General features: G+C 34.2%; 1 protein-coding gene across 1 annotated transcript in view; it reads right to left on the reverse strand.

The window, feature by feature from the left end:
* Nucleotides 1-21,170, reverse strand: part of DIAPH3 (diaphanous related formin 3) — a 254,448-nt gene that overhangs the window by 193,136 nt on the left and 40,142 nt on the right. The window contains exons 6-12 of the mRNA XM_080376190.1: nt 17,461-17,535; nt 17,308-17,377; nt 16,793-16,929; nt 16,229-16,334; nt 1,234-1,344; nt 686-804; nt 420-536 (exon numbers count right to left, since the gene is read on the reverse strand). Of these exons, the coding sequence (XP_080232316.1) occupies nt 420-536; nt 686-804; nt 1,234-1,344; nt 16,229-16,334; nt 16,793-16,929; nt 17,308-17,377; nt 17,461-17,535 (735 nt within the window). The remainder of the gene's footprint in view (nt 1-419; nt 537-685; nt 805-1,233; nt 1,345-16,228; nt 16,335-16,792; nt 16,930-17,307; nt 17,378-17,460; nt 17,536-21,170) is intronic.

Consider the following 21,170-nt stretch of genomic DNA (forward strand, 5'->3'; position numbering starts at 1 on the left):
AAAATAAGCCTATGGTCAGATTTCTGTACAAAGGGCTCTTTTGTGCATACTCGGTTTTGTCTATTGACTCAAATACACCACAAAATTACAATGCTACTACCATGATTTATAACTGATTAAGAGACCTGTCCTGAATCACTTATGTTTGCAGTCAATAAGGTTCAGATCTCAACAAAAATAATTTTCTTTATTTATATAGAAAACTGTGGCCTAAGCAGAAGAGACAAAATATATAGACAGCATTTTTATTCAAAGCTGATACTTTCGAACATGAGTTCACAAAGTATTACTTATGAATTGCAGTCCACACAGAAAGAGACTAAATTGCATTTATCATTAAATTTATGGAAGAAATGTTCTATTAATGACTAAATGACAACAAAACCCATAATTAACATTTAACATAGCATTAAACATACCGTATAAAATAATCATTTCTTATCAGCAAAAGATGTTGGAGAATAGAAAGAAAATATCCTTCAGCACTAGTGTCCTTAACTGTATTCCACACCATGTTGTAAACATCATTTACTTCAGTAAAAGCGTTAAGGAGAATAACAGTAAGGAAAAAAATATTTCAGTCAAATGTTGACTGATAACTTTTTAAAACAGGAATTATACCAGAAAAATGTCCACTATACACTTTATTTTGTTCATGTTTCTCTTGCTAATATCAAAAGGATATTCTAGTTCAGATCTAATATCTTCTAAACGATGAGAGAATTCAATCATGTCTTCTTCCTTATGCTCATTGAACACTTTCAGCTGAATATCTAGTGCTTCATTCTTTATACATTTCAATTGCTGCAAAGAAGAAACAACAGAAAGGCTTGCAAAATTACCATTTCCATATGTAAACAAACCTTATCTTTCTAATAACTTCCATAAGTCTACGCTATTTTAAAATTTAAAATGACAATACATTAATTAATTTAAATATTCAAAAAGTGAACACAGCTTCAGCCTGACATAACAAATGTCTGCACAACAGCACATCACATGTTCTAAATCAAAGTCCTAAAATGCTGAGGAACAGGCATAAAGTTCAGAGTGAACACTTCACCTTTTCATTCTTATGTTAAGACTGATTCTCATATCTAACTGCTTACACCCAGACTTAATAAAATGCCTTTGAGAATAATTTATTAGAACTTGCTGTCCCATTCCCTCTCTCAAGCTCAAATAGTCCAATAATTTAAATAGTAATGCAAAGACAGACTACAAGACGCTTACTGGCAATATCTCTTTCAATCCACTACGCATAAATTCATTTCTGATGTGAAGCCTGAAATCCAAGTCATCAGGAGACGTAACAAGAGCATTGATGAGCTGCATGCAAGCTACCTATAACAGAGGAAATATTAAACTATTTTATTTCTCGGATTTCAATATGCATCAGTCAAAAAGACATAACAAACCACTAACCAGACATTGCATCATATCTAATTATCAATCTACTATAATCTTATAATTAAGATACTTACATTTCTTATCAGCCGCATGAGTTATAAATACCAAACACTAGTCCACAAATTTCCATAAAAATGAAATATTTTGTCATTTTATAAAAAGAGCAAGTTCCTTTAGTAAATGAACTTTAGCACATAGTAAATACCTTGATAAGCATAATTCTCAACACAGGAAAATCAATGTAAATAAATATTTATCTATATATATATACAGTAAAAGTTAGTGACATAATAGAAATGGTAAAGGCAAAAGTCTGTGTAAACAGTGGGAAACATATTAGAAGAAAAAATGCTGATTAAACTAAATTGAGCCTGAAGAAAAGAATGGATTTCTTCCTCTTTTTAAAAATCTTCCTCTTTTTAAAAATCTTCCCTTTTTAAATATTTTGAGTGTGATAGAATACTTCATGGGAACCAGTACTTCAGCTCAAAAGTAAGCATCAGATCAACTAGTGAGTAGTCTCTCCTCTGAAGAATCAACCGATTCATCTTGAAAACCCAGAGCAAGGAGCAGATGGAATCCACTGACCAGATTCACAAGTCCTCAGAACAATGGCAACTTGTTATTAATCATAAGTAAGGGTGACAACAGCCATTATTTCCTTTTTTTACTCTTTATTGTTTGCACATCTTGCTTCAATGCACATGAAGTAAGTTATTCATGTATTTCCAGCATTGTAAGGGTTTTTTTAAAAGCTGATTAGGATTGTCTTCTGGCCTAACATACTATGTAAACAATTAAAGCAATCTGTTTCACATACTTTCTTTGTTGTAAAGCCTTTTATTGTCAAAAAAATGATGATGTAGCATGCTGTGTTCAGGCAAAAGGCAATACCAGGAACATACAGCATCAGTCATCTTCAAAGTACATATAATTCCAAGTGCTGAATTTACATACGGCCACCAGAAGAACTGGATGGCCAAGCTATACTGTTAAGAAACAACAGGACTATTAGGTTTCCAAGAGGAACATGCTAAGATTAAATGGTAGCACAGATTACAACCATGATTCTACATTTATCCTACCACAAAAAAATACAAATATGAAAGTAGTTTTATATATTATTTTAGCTGAACTGTTTTGGGGGTGCATGGCAATCAGCATAATTTAGACCTCTTAGTATACATAGATTAACTTCAAGTTAACACTGTAGGAGAAGGGAATAGCTTAGTTATAAGAACAGAGATGTAACAAGTGTAAACAGCCTGTTAATGAATGTGAGAGCTGTGAAGCTGTTGAAAAATCAAGTCAAGCAGACTGTAAGCTCCAGCAGGTTGTTGGGGACCGAGTGTTACAATGACCCACAGGCATTCTCCACCCAGTCCCATAAATGGAGGTATTTCCAGTCACTTGAAGAGAGAACCCCCAAGGGTTCCACAACTCTGCAGCAAGAGTTAGGACCATTTCTCCAACTTCTGGAGATGCTGAAGAGGACAAGAATACTCAAGGGACGGTGTTGTGGCATGGTGTGGTTGAAACCACCATACTAACCCATCTGACACCTCTCCTGGAGAAAAACTGCCATGAGAGCATCTATTCTTACATTACTCTGTCATACAACATACTTTGCATCAATAACTTTCCAACAGTAATAGGAGGGAGTAAGCTTTCATCATTCCTCTTACTTGAATGAAGAGCTGAAATTAAGTTCTACGCCCTCAGAACTTCTATGAAACTCAGTACATGCAAATACCTAGATTTGCATAATAATAAAAAAGAAAAGCATTGTTTTTACTTTATTGACACAATAGGACAAACCACACTAAATTCACTTATTTAAATCAACTGCATAAAAATGTTAAGATAGACTTCTGTAACTTATTCCAGTCTTGGACAATTATTCAAGTTATGACAACTAAACAAAATAAAACAACACAAGGTGGGGGGGGTGACTCAAAACCTCAGCTGATTGAGCATGAAGCTGTCTGTATTAAGAAGACAAAAAAAAAAAAAAAAAGAGAGAAAAAAAAAGAATTAAAAATAAGTTTGAGGGACAATTTGCAAAAAGCATCTCTGATTAACCATCTTTTTTCTCAAAGATAACGAAACAAGGAAGACAACCAAAGAATCTGTAGAGTCAGTAAAAGATCACAGTGAAAAGGAGTACGCAAAGAAAATAAAGGCCATAGCAACACTTCATCAAATGTTCTACTGGTGTGTGAGAGATGTTCCCAAAGTAGAACAGACACACAAACACGTTCAGGGGCTGGCAACAGAACTTAAAGATGAAAGCCAACAATAAGAAGTCAAAAGAGTATTCACTCTTCAAATATTAGAGTTTTGAAGGAAACTGAGGACAAAATAACTTTAGTACTTGCTACAGCATTGAAGTTCATCCTAAAAAGCATGTTGACACCCAAGAAAAGGAAGATGTCAGAAATAATTTTGATATTTACAAGGACGTTTTCAGGAAGATCTGGACAACTACAGACTGGCAAGCTTGACTTTACTACACTGCAAATATATTAAAAGTATAATAGATAACAAAATTACTGAGTAACATAAAAAATGCAAGTTGAATAAATGGACAGTATGAAAAAATGCAACATGGCTCATGGCTTTGTAAATCAAAGTTTTGCTTCATAAACCTATGGAAGGTGTTTGAAAGGTTCAAGTAACAGACAAGAACGCTCAGATTGGTCTAAGTCTGGATAAAATAATAAAAATAAAAAAGTTTAATAAAATAAAAGTTTATAAAAATAAAAAAGTTTGCAAAATGTCAAAGCCATTTAGACAAATTTACAAAACAGCATGTTAAGTACCCAACTACAAAATAGTATTACATTTTATGTTTAAAAGTTTCTTTTTTTTAAAAAAAAAAGGCTTTCAGGGCTTAAAGATTATTTGGCTGTATTAAGGTCTGTCAAAGCAATGTTTCCTTGACACTTTTTTATTTCCCTCCCCCCATAAAGCTGTATTTATATTTTATGCCAGCAAAGTTTGTAACACGTAAAAAATTAATAAAAATACTAATAAAACAAAAAAAGGTAAAGCACTTATAAAGCTAGAAACCACAAGGCAATGAAAGTCTTTTCCTGTCCTTTCTCCATATTCTTTACAGTGAGATCAGTTAGACCATCATCTAATTGAGTAACAAGAAAAACCTTACACATATTAAAGAGGAATTCTGGTACGTTTTCTTTCAGAAAGATATTGGCACTACATTACTGGCAGTCAATTTTAAAAGAACTCAAATAGGAATACAGGTAACAGGACCACAATCTTAATCATTCTGTCTTAAATAAGGTATGTTTCCTTGAAAAATATCTTTCAAATTTGGGGCTTCTTTAATATCATAAATAAGAAACAATCCTCAGTTATTCTCCTCTGAACAGCCAACTTGGAAAGCTGCTAAATTTATAACAGTTTGGGGCTTTGAATGACACGGTGGATTCTTCATCTTTGTAGTAAGTGTCTGTCAGAACAATTCTTATTTACACTTCTCCCTGAAATCTGTTATTTCCCTAATTTTATGCAATTTGATTCTGTACGTGTGCCTACAGTATTTTAGAAACCTAAAGGAAAATATTAGTTAACTTATTTATTTTCTTCAAATAAATCCAAACAAAACCTTTGTATTACTCCTAAACCTTGTTCCTGTGCATGTACTATTTCTAAGAGTTATTCTAGTAGTTTGTTACTACTGAAGCATTGCTCTACACTAGGTAACGAAAAGTGGCACTAACCCTAAAAAAACCAAAACTAAAAATACCAAAAGATAAATTAAAGGAAAATTCTGAAGAGTTGCCTACAGTTAAACCCCACACAACAACAACAAAAAATTTCAAACTGCCTAAGATGTCCAGTCCACTTTTCAGAAGTGGACTGAATAAAACCTTCCAGTAATTGCCTTACAGCATCCAACAGAAAAGAAATTAGGACCTTCCTGTTGTCCAACCAAGTCTTTTTGGACACTGAAAAAGCTTCTCATATTCAATATTTTTCTGTCATGTCCTTTACAATATTGTTCAGAACACATGGCCTTGCATCCCAGCTATTTTTGTTAGTAGCATGCTACAGGCTTTGTGTTAAGCTAACACAACATGCTTCCTAACTTGAGACTTGGCTTGCCTGCCTGGAGCTCTGTTTCGGCTTATTTAGTTGCAACAGGATTTGTCTAGTAACAGAATGACTACCACCCCACTAGTTTTAAATTTTATTTAACCTTGTAGAAGCTTGTGGCATAAAGTTTACTGTTAAATACATTTATGTAACTAGCAGATAGTAATATGATCCTAATTAAAATGCAACATAGTGAAGTAGAGGCATGGGATGTGAGGAAAGACATGTGTTAGCACTGCTGAGAATAATTTGATTAGACCATTAAGACTTCATTTAGACCTAAAACAAATTCTTTGCTTTGAATAGGAGGTGTATTTTTTAGACGCAGACACTGCACAAATTGCAGTGTCAAAATATGGTGAAGAATTTGGATGCACCGAATGGTAGAAAGTGCAGGCAACTAAAATAATTAAAATGTAGTGCAACAATACCTTACAGAATACATTCTAATCTTATCACGCTTAGATAAGCGTGGACTGCATTCTTCACTCTTAAAGCTTTTTGCATTTGCTTTGGTATGGGTCCGCTTCACCAGTATTTGAATTTTTTCTTCAGCAGCCACGACAAAAATTTTTCTTCCCTTAATTTTGAGTTTATTTAGTTGAAACCTGTTACACCATTACCTATTTATCTCCTTGAGGTACTGAGTCTTTCATTCAATTGCAATTTCTTGATTGAATTAGCTCTGCCATTCAAAACCAGTAATTCTGTACACTGACAGATGCTGTCAACACCTGTACTCTTGTTACCATCAGTGAGGCATTTCAATGATTGCAGACTTCACTGGACAACACTATCATACCATCAGTAATAAAGACAGCACTGCAAGGTTACATTTACGTTTCAAATAAATTCAAACTCCACGTTGTGTGATTACAACAGAACTGGAAACTTCATCATTGTTATCAGAAATTTAAAACATGGTATATTTTCATGCAAAACTTTATGTGACTGGACTACTAAGCTAGGAATCGGCATTTATCGCACTTGATTTAAACTACCAATGAAGAGGCAATCAGAGACTGAACAAAGTATGCTACTGTGAAAATCCTGATCAAACTACAGTTTTATCATTGAGAAAGTAATGCAATTTAGATGAAAGGATGTCTACAGATGTAATTGCTGCCCCCCCCCCCCAAAAAAAAAGAATTTTCTTCTAATTTGCCGAATCAACAAAGTACATGTGTACATGTGCTATTCAAATAGAACAGAGACGAGATACAACAATGGAAAGCAATAAACACATCAGTAAAAAGTACTGTTATTCTAGTACTTTAGTCAAATTTAATCAAGTAGGAATTCAATTGTAGTTCATAACCAGAACATACTTTATTTTTCCTGGAATAAACAAGGCAAAAATCTACCGGATTATGTAGTGAACTATTTCTAAAGGAATACAAAGACAAAGTAATAATGAAAATTCCAAACAGAAGTCTACAGAAAGCAGAATGAGAAAAGGTTATACAAGGGGAAGTAAACACAAGTCTAAGCAATCTATGTTTGAGTAGTTAACTTCATGAAAACTTAAAAAAAAAAAACAGATTAAAAATTAAAGATGACTGATGATAAAGACAAAGAACCTGTTGTTACTAGATCACAAACATTTAAAACATGCTCCAAATGAAACTATAAAGTATAGCAGTTAGCATATAATACTTAAATCAGGCATGATGGTAGTAATTTGAAATCAGTTAATTCACTAGTGAATTACAGCAAGATAGACCTGTTTAGCAAACCTAAAACCCATAAGGAAAAAAATGTGATAAATTCTATCAAGAAGAGGAAACAAGCCTGTGAACATTCTAGTAACACTGCATTCTGGAAAGTTAGATTTTGGGGGAACGCACCAAAACCAAGATAAAGAGAAAAATAGCCCTCTTAAACTTAGATGATCATCATCTGACTGGCTTATTAAAAGGCAGCTCTAAGCAATAACCCAGGGACGATTCAAAAGCAAAGAAAATTTTTGCTATCCTAAACTTTGCAGTTGGAAAACCAATATATTAGTATTACCCTATGCTTGACAGTAAGCCAATTTAAGAAAAATTAGGAAGCTTTGTTAAATTACTGTGTAACGCACAGGAATAAACTCAACCAGAATTCTTGAGAGTTTACCAAGACAGCAAAGTTCATGCTTCAGATACCTGCATGTAGATGCCCATATATAGACAGATATCTATATGTAGCTATATAGATAGCTAAACTCCCATTCTTGTTAATCAGTAGTCTCCTAGATTCTTCTTTAAAGCTTCTTCTTTAACATTCTAGATTCTAAATGATCTTCTTTGCAACGCACACGGAGTGATGAGGGCACTCCAGGATCCATTGTCTTTACTGACTAGGGACCTAATTCATCAGTTTAAACATGAACACAAAGTATACAGAGTATCATTACAGCTGCTGCAGCGTCTCACATCTGGCTTACAAATGCCAATCCAGAAGGGTGGCAATCTCCTAAAAGAACCACATCATATCTACAAAGGTATCTAAAATGACATTTGAAGTTCATGCATAGACAACTAAACTGAGCTTTGGACTTCCATAGGTTACTTGAATTTAGATATCTAGCTGAAATGCTTGATGGGTTGTTTTACTTGCAGACTGAATCCTATTCAGTGTTTTACATTGCTAAAGAGAAAGATCTGCCGCTGGCTTAGAAAGGTCTTTGCTCCCAATTTACAAAATTTTAAGCAAGTCTGGTATTTTACCTTTATCTGTGTCTATTTGCTTAAGAAGAAAGTCTCAACCACAAAAATGCCTCAGAAAAACAAAAAATAAAGTCTGTCATGACTTTTTTTGTTGTTTTTTTAATTACAAAGATAGGGGTATGTGGCCTTTGTTTAGAAATCCCAGATTATGACTTTCTCATCTTAGAGTAGTACTAAAACCGCTTAACAACATGGTTAAAAGATTTTGAACATTCAAATACAGATTGATATTTAGAATTATTAAACTACCAAGAAAGTACTACTGACTTCAAATACAACAAAAGCCAAACAGTGAGTTTGTTTCCTGCTTCTAAAGTGTGGCTACTAATCAAAAGAAACACAATAGAAATAACAGATATCGTAATTTATTCCACAAAAAGAGACCATCCACTCTCTAATTCTGCTAACAAAGGGTCAAACCAAAAAGAAAACAGCGTCCAAAGAGTTGAAAGAACTTCTCAAGTGAGAAAGGAAGCTACAGATAACTAATTCTTTTCAAGTGCTTGTTTCTAAATGCACTCATACTAGACAAAATTCCAATGAGTATCCACTCAATTATTTGTCTTCAATGTTCCTAATTAAGAAAAAATTGAAGAACAGTTATCCGAACTGTAACATCATTCCTTGAAAATTCTCAAAGTACGTAACATGTAAGGAAAATGCCCGTGACACTCCAGTTGAAAACTCTATAAATGTCAGCTCTTGGGAAACAGAACTATCAGTCACTGCTTGCACTCTGAGTGGGCCCTAACTATATGCTTTTACTCTCAATTACCTGGGATAAGATTCCATAAACAGACTGACAGTCTTTTCTATTTGCAGGCATGGACACAAGGTGGGAAAGCTGCGTCATCAAAAGATGTCTCATCTTCAACAAATGAAGACGTACTTCTGCTGAGGTAGTATGAGGTTTAGTGAATACAGGTAAATTATCTTCTTAAGGCGGCAAAAATCTGCAAGCAAAACATTCTGGGCAAATGGTCTACATCTAAAACCAATTCATAAGGAATTCTAGATTCTGTAGGTGGAGGTATTTTGTCCGTTTGCCCCTGAGAAAATGCCTGAAAAAGTAAAATTATTTCAGGGTCCAACAGCAAAAGGCATACGGTAATACACAGCTCTCTTGGTGTATCTTCTAAAATCCTGTCGTGGTGCTGAGGACTGCAATTTCTAAGTACTGTTTCCAGAGGGGCACCTCAAACCCAGAGAGTAATTACATCTTGAGAGTATCTTGCTGTTTACAACAGGCATGCAGTGAAGGTGTGTAGAGGCACTTTCCTTTCTTCAAGGAAAAGTGAAGAGCAAACATTTCACTTCACCTGGCAGTTCAGTTAAACACTTCCTTCCCTTCTTCATTCCTAAAGAACTGAAGCTAAGTACAGTCCACCACGTTAGTTTTCAGAGGGGGTTTGAATCTGCAAGTATATTCCGTCTGGAATGCTTTTAACACCCTACTACCACATGGAAGGGAAATTACGATATTTGACTTAGTATGTTTATCTAAGAGATCAATATATGCTGATGGATACACACATATTATTTTTGGTAGAGAAGAACTTTGCCTGGGAACTCAAAGTTCTGTATGTTTTCCTCCATGAGGAACTAGACCAATGCAATCAGATATATTCTGCTAAGTGAGAAATTACAGCTTCAAATTCTAATCCTCCACAATTCTAACCAGGGATACCTATCAAGTTACAAGATACATTCTTTTGAGGATTCCACAGTCTGTACTTTAAACTTGCATTCTTCCCAGCTGAAGAGTAGACAGACTATACCTGGTCCTTTTCTGGTGGAAAATGTCAGGTATCTCTCATCAGCTCAGAGCAGTACTTTCCTTGCATAGACAAGACAATCAATGCTATGTGGTAAGTATCATCTTCTCCCATATATTGCCCATTTAAATAAGCAAAACTGCAGTAAGATTTTTCTGCTTCACTTTCTCACTCTTAGTGCAAGTATGCATTTGTAAAAAAGGCTGTAAAGATTATGTATATTTAGTTAAATTCTGCTTGCCAGCATTAAACTGGCTGCAGATTTGGCTTTAGTACAGACACTATATTGATGTTCATCAATTATTTACCCTTGCTAATAACAAAAAATCTTAGTAATGACTTTGAGATGTACCATCAACACACATGTACATTTACATGGCTTTTAAATACTTATTATCAGTGTCCACATAAGGTGACCTTTGCTCTGATTCATCCTATTACATACACAGTTATGGAAAGGATCTCATTAGCAGAGAACAGCCAATAGTCATTAAGTGATTCAGCTAACCAAAATATCACAGACCACACCATCTCACATTCTGATATTATTAGATTAAAAAGAGAGATGAAATGGTATTCCATGACAACTAAAAATAGAGAGCGTAATCTGCTGATTAATAGATAAGGCCTTTTACTTTCTCACAAAAGTGCTTCTCCTTAGACAGGCATGAAACACCTGCAGGTTTCCACAGTGGTAAATTTTCAATTTTTTCAGGACTCTAATTGGAAAAGTCAGAATTGCACCTTTCCCTCAACATCGTACCTCTTCTCAGTTCTAAATGGAAAATTTGAAGGAGCTGGCTGCAACTAGAACTGTACAGGAGAATAACACTCTTCTATTAGTTAAAACACCTGCTTGAGGAACAGTGATGAAAGATGAAGATTAGAGAGTGGAAGTATTCATTTGATTCTATGAGAAGAATGAGAAGAACTGGGCAACACACAATTTGTTGTTGTATTCATCATTGTCTTAAATACATCAAAATGGGTTTTGTCAGAAGAGCTGTATTTCCTGCCCCTGTGACCTGAACAACCAAAGTTTTAGACTTTTTCAGTTGTTGTCATAAATATACAAGGTACCAGATTTCCTTGTACGCATTTTCTTGTATACAGGCTTAAGATGATAAAGTACATTTACTTTAACAAAACCAGAAACTCAGTAGTATTACTGACTATAGTTATATTCTCAAACTAAAATCACCAATCTTGTCTTGAATCAAAACCATTTAAGTATGCTTTCCATAATTTTGGATTTTCTCAAAGACAAGAGGGAGAATATCCTTTGCTTTCAACAAATGGAAAAAGTAGATACTAGAGTTTCCATTAAAAATACAAAAGTCATCATATTGGGGCCTTTTACATATTCAGCCTTTAAGCAACAGAAACGTTAGTCAAATCAAAATTGAAAAGGTCAGTTGTTAATGTCAAATTAAACCACCACAAAACAAGCCTATGCATATCAAGCAGATAATCAAGGCAAGTACACCAAGTAATTGACAACTGTAAACTTTTGTCTCATTAAAACACTGTCAAATTAAGCACCAGGTCAATGTCATTCTTATAAAAGTTTAAAACTGATTCACATGAAGAACTTTGATTTTTCTGGTCTTAAAAAAAAGAAATCTAGAAACTATTTGTGGAGTCCAAAAAAAAAAAAAAAAAAAGGCTTAATGGAAAAAAAAATGTGTTCAAATACAAGTTTAACTTGGGGGGTCATGGTGGTGGTGGAGAGAGAGAACGTTCATTAACGGTTTCCATGCCTACATAAGATACAGCAAGTGAAACAGCGAAATGTTACCTATATTCAGGAAATACAGGTAACACTCTCAGTAAAGCCAAATTAATATGTTTAGCTTAAATATCACAATTATAACATTTAGAGTAAATTGTCAGTTTTAACAATGCTCCTATCTTCTGTATCAGAGGATAATTAAATACCAAATGGAGACATAGCAGAATCCTGACAAGGCATAACTAGTAGAAAAGTACTTGTTTAGTATCTGAACAGTAGTCCTAGAAAAATAAAAGTTGTTATTGTACAGTTAACAACCGGGCTGAAGTTTTCTGCACTGTTCCAGTTTTCTCATCAGTGGTATCTCACCAATGGAGTTGAGTGTCGCTGTAAATGGTAAACATGAAAGTGCTTATATTTGTGAGAAAGATTTAAGTGGTAAATCAGTTATGACTTTTTTTCCCTGCATATCAACTGTCACAGCTACCATTAATATTGGTATCTACCTGTTTCTTAAAGGGGCTGCTTACCAACACTGTTCACGAAGGATTATAATTTCTGAAAGCTATTCCTAAACGTTGATCCAAAAGAGCTACTATCTGTTCATCTTCAGTTTACTCTGCAAGGCATACTAATAGACTTAGAGAGACCCTTATAAATTTATTTAATTTTTAAAAAGACAGAAGGTTGAAATGCACATTTTGGTATCCATCATGGACAAGGGGAGGACATAGATTAATTTAATTTACCTGTTGCTTCAAATGAAGCGGTTGCTTTTAAGGAAGTTTTCCTGTGCTTTTTGAACTGTATAGCAAAGGGATTTGTACATAACTTTTTTTCCTTTACATGCAAATATATGCAACTCCCAAAAATTCAGGATCACATTTGGAAGCCTGGCACTCAAAACAAAGTGCGGTTAATTTCAGGACTGAATACCTACAAGCTAGTAAAGAACAGTCACAGAAATGCTACCCTTCATACTATTAAAATTTAGGTATCTCATGTAAGTGCTGTGAAGGACCTGGAAGTTTTCAAACTCTTACATGCTCTATAAAGAATACTAGCTCTTAAGTTAGATACAATATCCTGAAATTGGACTACATAATTTCTATGATCTAAACCATTTCTCCCTACCAAATAAAGATATTTTTTAAAATTGACTGATACCTTTGTTCATGCCAAATAAAGAAGAAAGCTGCTCAGCCAATGTAAAGAGACACTGAACTACCATTATTCAACATTAAAATTAACTTCTGCATTTGGACTTCTTTCTTTAATTCTTTGACTGATTATATCTATGAATAAAATTTTCTTAATATCTAGCCATTTTTACCTTAATGTACTAAAACATAAATAAAAATGAGCATAACTTAATATCAAACTTCTCATATTTTTGTTTTTCAAGTTGATCAATAATAACAATTTTTTTTTACTTTAACATGACCCAATATCAAAGTAAACCAGAAAATTAAAATAAGTGAACTGAGGACTTAAAAACCATGCAAATGTTAAAAAAGCCCCAAATGCAGTGAGCCAAATGTTATAGTCCTGAAAGACTGACATGCCCAAGCTTGCACATCTGGCCCAAATCCAGACTGCCCACTATCTCAAGGGTGCTAAAACATGCAACCAAAAAAAAAAAAAAAAAAAAAATTGAATATGAATTGGTTAACTGAACAACATTAATCTCAAATTCTAAATGAAACACAGACCCCAAAGGAGAACAGAAATAAATGAGATCATATATTTAAATTTAATACTGAAGAACAGCAACGATTCTTGCAAAAATGCCTAAGGTAAGGATCCATTATTACAAGAAATTTATGTCCAGTCTGGAAAACGCAGACTCAAAAGCCATGGAAAACAGGAAATTTGTTGTCTTATAGCCTACATTTTCCTTCTGCAGCCCCCTTCTAGTCCCAGTACAACTGGAGCTCAAAGCTTTTTCTCCCTGTCCTGGCTAATCATAACCGTAGTTTGAGCCTCCCAGCCACTGCTCAAAGAAAAAAATTATTACTCTACATTTCTCCTTACTGCCCCTTTCCAGTCCCACTCCAGCCTTGCCAATATAAAGTCTCTTTTTTGACCCTTAAAGGCAATTACTATGACTTTCAATACATTAGCAAAATAAAAAATTCTAAAGAAAAAAAACAAATAAAGGGAGGAGTGGGGGAAGACAATCTTTCTGTGCCAAGTCAGAAGCAACATCTTCTATATGAAGCCAATACCAACCTGATACACTTTTAAAAACAAACAACAAATGAAATGCAAGAACAAACAAAATAACGTACATTTCCAGTCAATAAAAAATATTACTTGGGGGAGAGCTTACTTGACCCTGAATTTGACTGACTGAGGTTCCTAAGCAACTCTGACTATCATCATTGGTAATGGAGTGCTATATGTATTACAGGCATTTAGAAATCTTCAAGGTTGAAGCAAAGGAAGGAACTAGAGAATCCATAAACTCTTTGATTTGGTTTACAGTCAAAAATTTTTAACTCAGTAATAAATCCATGCCAAGATAAACAAACACCTACAAGATTAAAGGAAAAAAAATATTAATTAGAGGATCGTGCTTCCCTCAGTTGTCAACTCACCTGGCAAACTACGCCATGGCTATGTATTCCTACTGCCAGAAAACTGAGCAGTAATTCAAAGCTGAATTTATCCTATCACAGTAACTGATTCGCACTATGGCTATGACAGCAAGATTTAAAGAAAAGAAGAAAAAAAACAGTCTGGCTATCAGGTCTCTTGCTCAGGGCAGGTAACACAAAGATACCTATGCACACTACAACAAAAAAATCCAAAGAAACCAAACAAATAAAAGAAACAGAAGACAACTATTTCTTTGTCAAATCAAAGTAACTGAATTTAACTGACTTCATGTCAAATAATAATTTTCTGCCTCCATCTTTTGTATGATAATCGTTTGGCCTCAGTTTAGCACTCCTAGAATACGTATTCTAGAATGCACTTCAGAAAATAAAGTGTTCTGGTAGTGTTTTTCACAGTAGTGGGTAAAAAAGACAGACTGTTTACTCAGTAAGTTATAGTATAAGTTAATATCTAGACTACTAAAAAGGGTTAGAAAGCAACTTATTCAGAGGCTACAAATAAAAAAGCTAAATAAGTAACTGTAACTGTAAAAAGCTCTATTCTAGAACGAAGAGACATGAAATCACATCTTAGGAAGCTGAAGATGGGCACATCAAGGGATGCCATCCAGAGGGACCTTGACAAGCTGGAGAAGTAGGTCCAAGTGAACCTCATGAGTTTCAAGGCCAAGTACAACTTCCTGCACCTGGGTTGGGGCAATAACCAGCATCAGTGCAGGCTAAGCAATGAACAGGTTGACAGCAGCCCTTCAGAGAAGGACCTGGAGATATCGAAAAATTAGATACAAGCCAGCAACATGCGTTTGCAGCCCAGAGAGCCAATTGTATCCTGAGAAGTTGTGGATGTCCCAGGAAGTGTTCAAGATCAAGTCGAATGGGGCTTTGAGAAGCCTGATCTAGTGAAAGATGCTCCCTTCACAGTACAGGGATTGGAACTAGATGACCTTTAAATGTTCCTTCCATCCCAAACCCCACTATCATTATAAGAAAGAAAGAATAAAAAAGGAGGAACAAGTTTTCAAAGGAGAATCCCATCGGTACCAGCATAATTCAACTACAAATTACTCTCCACCTTCCAATATTTCTTTATGGTTAGGCTTTCTGTGACCCAGATGAAACAAACAGTAATCTTTACTTTCAGGCATGGACTATTTAATACAAAAGGTGACACTGGAGCAACACAAACTTTCTTTCAAACTTTTAACATTTTTGTAATATTCACAGAGAATAACAAATATGAACAGCATTCAGTTCAACTGAATCTCATGAAAATCAGTGAGTTAATATTTATATTCTAACAAATGTTTTATAATGACCATTGAAATGCACTATACTTCATGAATATCTGTGGTAAACTCTATATCCAACTGAAGCAAACTGAAAATAAGGGAAAGATTTCTTTCCTCAGACTCTATGGGTGCAGTTTTCTGAAACCATAAAGAGGGACAGATTTCCTGCTGATTTAAACACTAATTATAAAAAGCAGTTGCCTAAAAAGTTGCTTTTTTACTATTAATCTTTAAGTTTCAACAAATTTCACCAGAAATGAGATAATATTTTTGCATCTGAATATTTAACATATGCTTTATTTTAAAAGGCAATACAAATGTAATTCCCAAAGTCTGTAAGATTTGGGTGAGTAGAAATCAACAAATTAATCTTCAACACTGCTGTGCTTCTCAGCTCTGAATCTTCCCACACCACATTTTAAAAGATAACATTATAGACAACATTCCAAAAATTGACCCTTATTTGAAACAGTATCCCTTCTCCTTTTTATTGTAATGGTTTGTTCAATACGGAAAAACAAGTAATCTTATTTTTACTTGTTGCAGAGGTTTGTGAAGAAAATTTGCTTACTTGCAGCTGAACTGAGTTATCCTGAAGACCTTCTACAATAGGAGAAAATCTATCAATACTCCTTTCCTCTGCTGCTGCTGTTACAGCTTCCAAAATTTTTTCAAGGCTGAAAGAAAATAAAAGCATTCCACTCAGGAGATAGTTAACCTTGCTGTTCATTTGTTATCTGAAGAGCCATGCTGCCAAGGCACTCACCTGCCTCGACTTGTTGTGTATAAATTTAGAGGTTTAAGCATTACTTGTTTCCTTTAGAGACTTTTGTAGCCAAAAAATTACTTGACTTATTGGATTACAATGGTTAAGATACCTTAAAAGTAACGCTAATAAATTTTAAGCAAAAGAATGGCTGCATAACTGGTTCCACCTAACCAGTACATCCACATGTCAAACAGAAAACTCTTATTGACCATAACAAAAATCACAGACAAAGCTATTCTGAAAACTGACAATATAGGTTTGAAAGTAATATCTGTACTAAGTTGAGAATTTTTGCATTTTATTCAGGTATAACTATAGTTTTGGATATCATAAAATTACCTATTCCTGGCTAAAGACAGTACTTACATGTTTTCCTCTCCAACAATGCACATTGCAGAAAGGAGTTTAACTATATCCGTCATCATGTTAGTTTGCTTGGGATCAATTGCTTTGATGAGCAACAGAAGGCTCCTCTCTTCTCCCAAAATTCTTTCCAAGCCATACTAAACAACAGAAGAACAGTTGTAACGAGAGTTGGAGGGAGTCCAAATGACTGCATCTAACGTCTAGCAAAAGACAGCAACAGTTCCCTCAAGTAAATATTTCAAATGGCTGTCAAAGACTTAATTAAAAAAAATAAGTGACAGAAAAGTCCAAAATGGGTCACTTACTCTGTAATAAGGGCATACATCAGCATCAAAAATTTACACTATTCTCTGAGTATATTTCCACAGAGGGGAAGTGGCAGCAGAAAGAACTTCAAACCACAGCTGACCAGCACACCTCTTCTCCAGATTGCACAGGCTTATACCCACTGATCATGTACATTATCTAATTGAACTGTAGTAATTTAGATTTCTAGATTAAATAAAATCCCATACCTTATTATTCATGAAGGCTCTCAAACACTGTACAACCTTATGCTGACTCCTCTTCACAACTTTGTCCTGGCTGAATAGATGAAAAGTTTAGTGTAATTAAACAATGTTTACATATTAACAACAACTGACAATTTTATATGAAATCATCCTTACTTTTTTGTCTCAACCAATCTTTCCAAAACATCCAACAGCAGCCCCAGACCTTCTCGGCCAAAGTTTTCAACCCAGCTAGGGAGGAAGAAAATAGACATGAAAAAAATTGATATTTCAAAGACTAATGAAAATGAATGAAAATTGTCAACATAAATAAAAGCAATATAACTGGATCATTTTAAAACCCAAAATCAACTCTTTACTCAACAGAAGATCAAGAGGCATTCCATTCACTCATTGACACAATTAGATAACCCTAAACTAAAAAAGATCTTAAAATCATAATAGCCATTAAATTTAGTAATTGTAATTTTTAAACTAACAATTAAGCATTCTTTGGCACAGAACTGTAATTTAAAACCCCTTGCAAAATAAGGAAAGAAAACAAACAAATACCTACTGCATACTGTTTTAGGGTCTCCTGGAAAGGTCAGAATCTAACTGTAAACAGCAGAGAAGGAAGGGAAAACCTAAGGCAGTTGCAGAAGTGGTTACTTGAGATATTAATACATAGGAATATCTCCACATAAACACAATAGAAATTTTAAATTTCAGCTATTGCCAAAGATATCTTTCGGTGAGGTTAAACCTTGGCATGTTGTTTCTACCAGACAGCTGCTTCACAGTTCTGTTTACTATTGCTCAAAACTCCTTGATAGCAAATACAAGTAACTGCATGAGTGGCAGCAGTACTGCAGCCATGCCTTTGACAGTAGATGTTGGTCTTGCTGAAACTAGAATATTTGGTCAATTATCTAACCCTAAAGCTCATGGACAACACTGTCATTCATAGTCATAACAGAAGGAATAATTTGCTTTTTAAACTTCAATGTCTGTATCAGGAACAGATATTTTAAATTTCAAACTTCTAACAAAATCCCACTGGAAGAAGTTGGCTGCAGAAGCAACAAAAACACACATACAGCAGAAAAACTGTAGAGTATTTGCTCAGGAAATTCCTTTTATAAAGGATGAAGTTATAATAGTCCATTATGGGATTAATTCACAAGTACTTGAATACTTTTCTCTTTCCATAAGAGGCGGAAATATTTCCTGACAGCTCCATGCTTTCCATGCTACTGCTGTTAAGACAAGTCCTTGGATTTCTTATTGTCTTTGGCTAACAAGACAGAAAATTATTTCATAACGGGTATCTCTTCAATACTTTTCCCAGTTCTAAATTAGAGTATTAATTTTATCTAATAAGTGATTACAAAACCATCTCTATTTAGAACAGATACAGTTAGCATGATGAACATGTAATACTTCTCATTATCTTCATCATCAAAATACAGATTCTGTTGTGGCTGTAGTACTAATAGTTTCTTCAAAAAAACTTCAGCTGATGAAATCTCTTGTCATGTATTAACAAAATAAAGTCTTTTACATAAAAAGGAAGCATCCACTCTGCAACATCAGAAGTTCAACATCAAGACATTGATCAGAATTAGTAAAAGAATGAGAACATTCACTTTATTTGTATTATAGCCTCTCCACTCACCATTTGTTCTGTTACATCTATTTGCACACCATTGTACATATTGGGTAAAATGTATTTATCACCACTTTTGATTAGTAACCAGAATAATTAGATACTCCAATAATGGTGGGACCTTACCAGTGGCAAATAATAAGCTATTCTGCTGGAAATAACACAAGGGAGATGCAACACTCATTTGAAATGCATAGTACTTCCAATCCCATCCTATAATGGGATTAAACAGTTCTTCATATCTGCTAGATATATAACTATGACAGACTTAAAATTATAAGAAGAATCAGATCAGATGCTTTTATATGTTTTTATCCTAAAAGTAAAATATATATGAAATACATTCTCTCCTTACTGGATGGGTGTTTTTAAACAGATTAGACAAATAACTATCAATTGGTTTTGGTAGAAGTGGCCATATCTGACCTAAAGATGATGCTATGAGATGTTTCTTAGCACATTTTGTGTTAGACAGAATTGTGCACAACCACTTTGTCATAAATTCAGCAGCTGAGGATGCTGATAATGATCAAGTGCCTAAAATACTGTTGAATTATTACTGCCATTTCCTCTGTTTCCACAGCAGAACAAAGATTACTTACGCTATCCAAAGCAAAGACTCAGGTTTTTGTCAGTCTGAAAACACCAAGTTATCAGTGCCCCTATTTTCAATTTATTAAAAATGTCCTCTTAATGAAAAAAGCTAATTCCATTGCAAGTATTAGAACAAAAGGAGAAGAAATACTTGTAGATAACTAGTTATCTGTAATACTATGTAAAATTAGATCACTGAACCACTTTTGATGAATTGTGTTCGCAACTGGGAGGTAAAAACACCCCATTTATTTACCTGAAGAATACTAACCAAGTTCAGTGGACACATTTTCCTGTTGAGGCTTTCTTTTTATACTCGTGGAAAATAAACACTACATTTTGCAGTAAGCCATACAGTTCAATATATTTTTCTAAGTAACAGGATCAAACTAATCAATATCACTCGATTCAGATATTCTCTGTGACGTAAAAATACATTTTACATAAAGGATTAATTGGAAACAATGTTGTAGAACCAGTTCTTGCATTAGAAACTGTAATGTCAACAACACTAAAAACTTGATTAAAGTATAGTAATTGGAAAAAGAGAAAAAAAAACCCTAAATTATATATTGTCAAAAAGATCACAGCCTACAAATGTGAAGATTGTCAGGCTAGAGCAAATTAACTTTAATTCTCATCCTGCTAAAACAGCATGAAATTATTCTTAAGTACTATACATGCACAAAATAAAATCCCAACATTTCATCACCTATTTCTCATTGTCCATATCAGATGAAGTTGGAGATAAAAATAATCATGGATTTATAGCAGCTGGACTGGAGTTCAGTATTTATGTGTCAAAGCAAATTCTTACTTAAAGGTCTGGTTGCTGATAGGAAAATCAGGGTCACCAGTATGTGCATCCAATCAACATAAATTGTTGTTACTCATTAGAAAGAAGGGGATGTGGTTTACAAATGTTTACTCCACAAATTTTCAGTATGAAGAACAGTGTGCCACTGTTACATTTTTACTATTTTTGTACGTAAGCCCTATGGAAAACCTTAGGTTTTTATCAAGGCTATTTTAAAATGCTCTGATTAAGCCTAGTGAATTCTATCTTAACAGTCTTTGTCAACACCAGTCAATAAACAAGAAGCCCTGTTTCAGAACCCGTAAGTTCTATTGGCTGTGACCCTTCTTTTGACTTGTAGACTAAAATGCATTTACAGTCAAGTAGTAGAGATATTTTTATTTTATTTTTTTTATAAAACTGCTGCCTACTGAAATAGTTCTTCTCTGGTGTTTTTACAAGCCACAGTCACTATCCTTCCAATTCTAACCTCTCAAACTCAGACCTATTCTTAGGTCATACATCCATTAACATAATAATGAGTCTCACTAAAATCCAGACATTATAGTTCTCTTCTGTTGTCTCTTACATTCTGCTTAATGTTTCAAATTGGAGTTAAACTTCAATAAATTATGGTCAAGTTAGGACTTAGGTTCAACTGTCAAATTTTCTATCTACCATAGTTTATATTTAACTGAACAAAGTTAAAGCCAGTGTTGCCATCTAGAAATAGTAGTTTCTTTAACTTATTGGTACAAATCTCTCAAAAGCATCAATGTAAAACTTCAATATCAACAATGCTTTGAAGGACTGACATAAAATGCACTA

This window comes from Falco punctatus, assembly GCF_963210335.1.
Source record: "Falco punctatus genome assembly, chromosome: 2".
Taxonomy (NCBI): Eukaryota; Metazoa; Chordata; class Aves; order Falconiformes; family Falconidae; genus Falco; species Falco punctatus.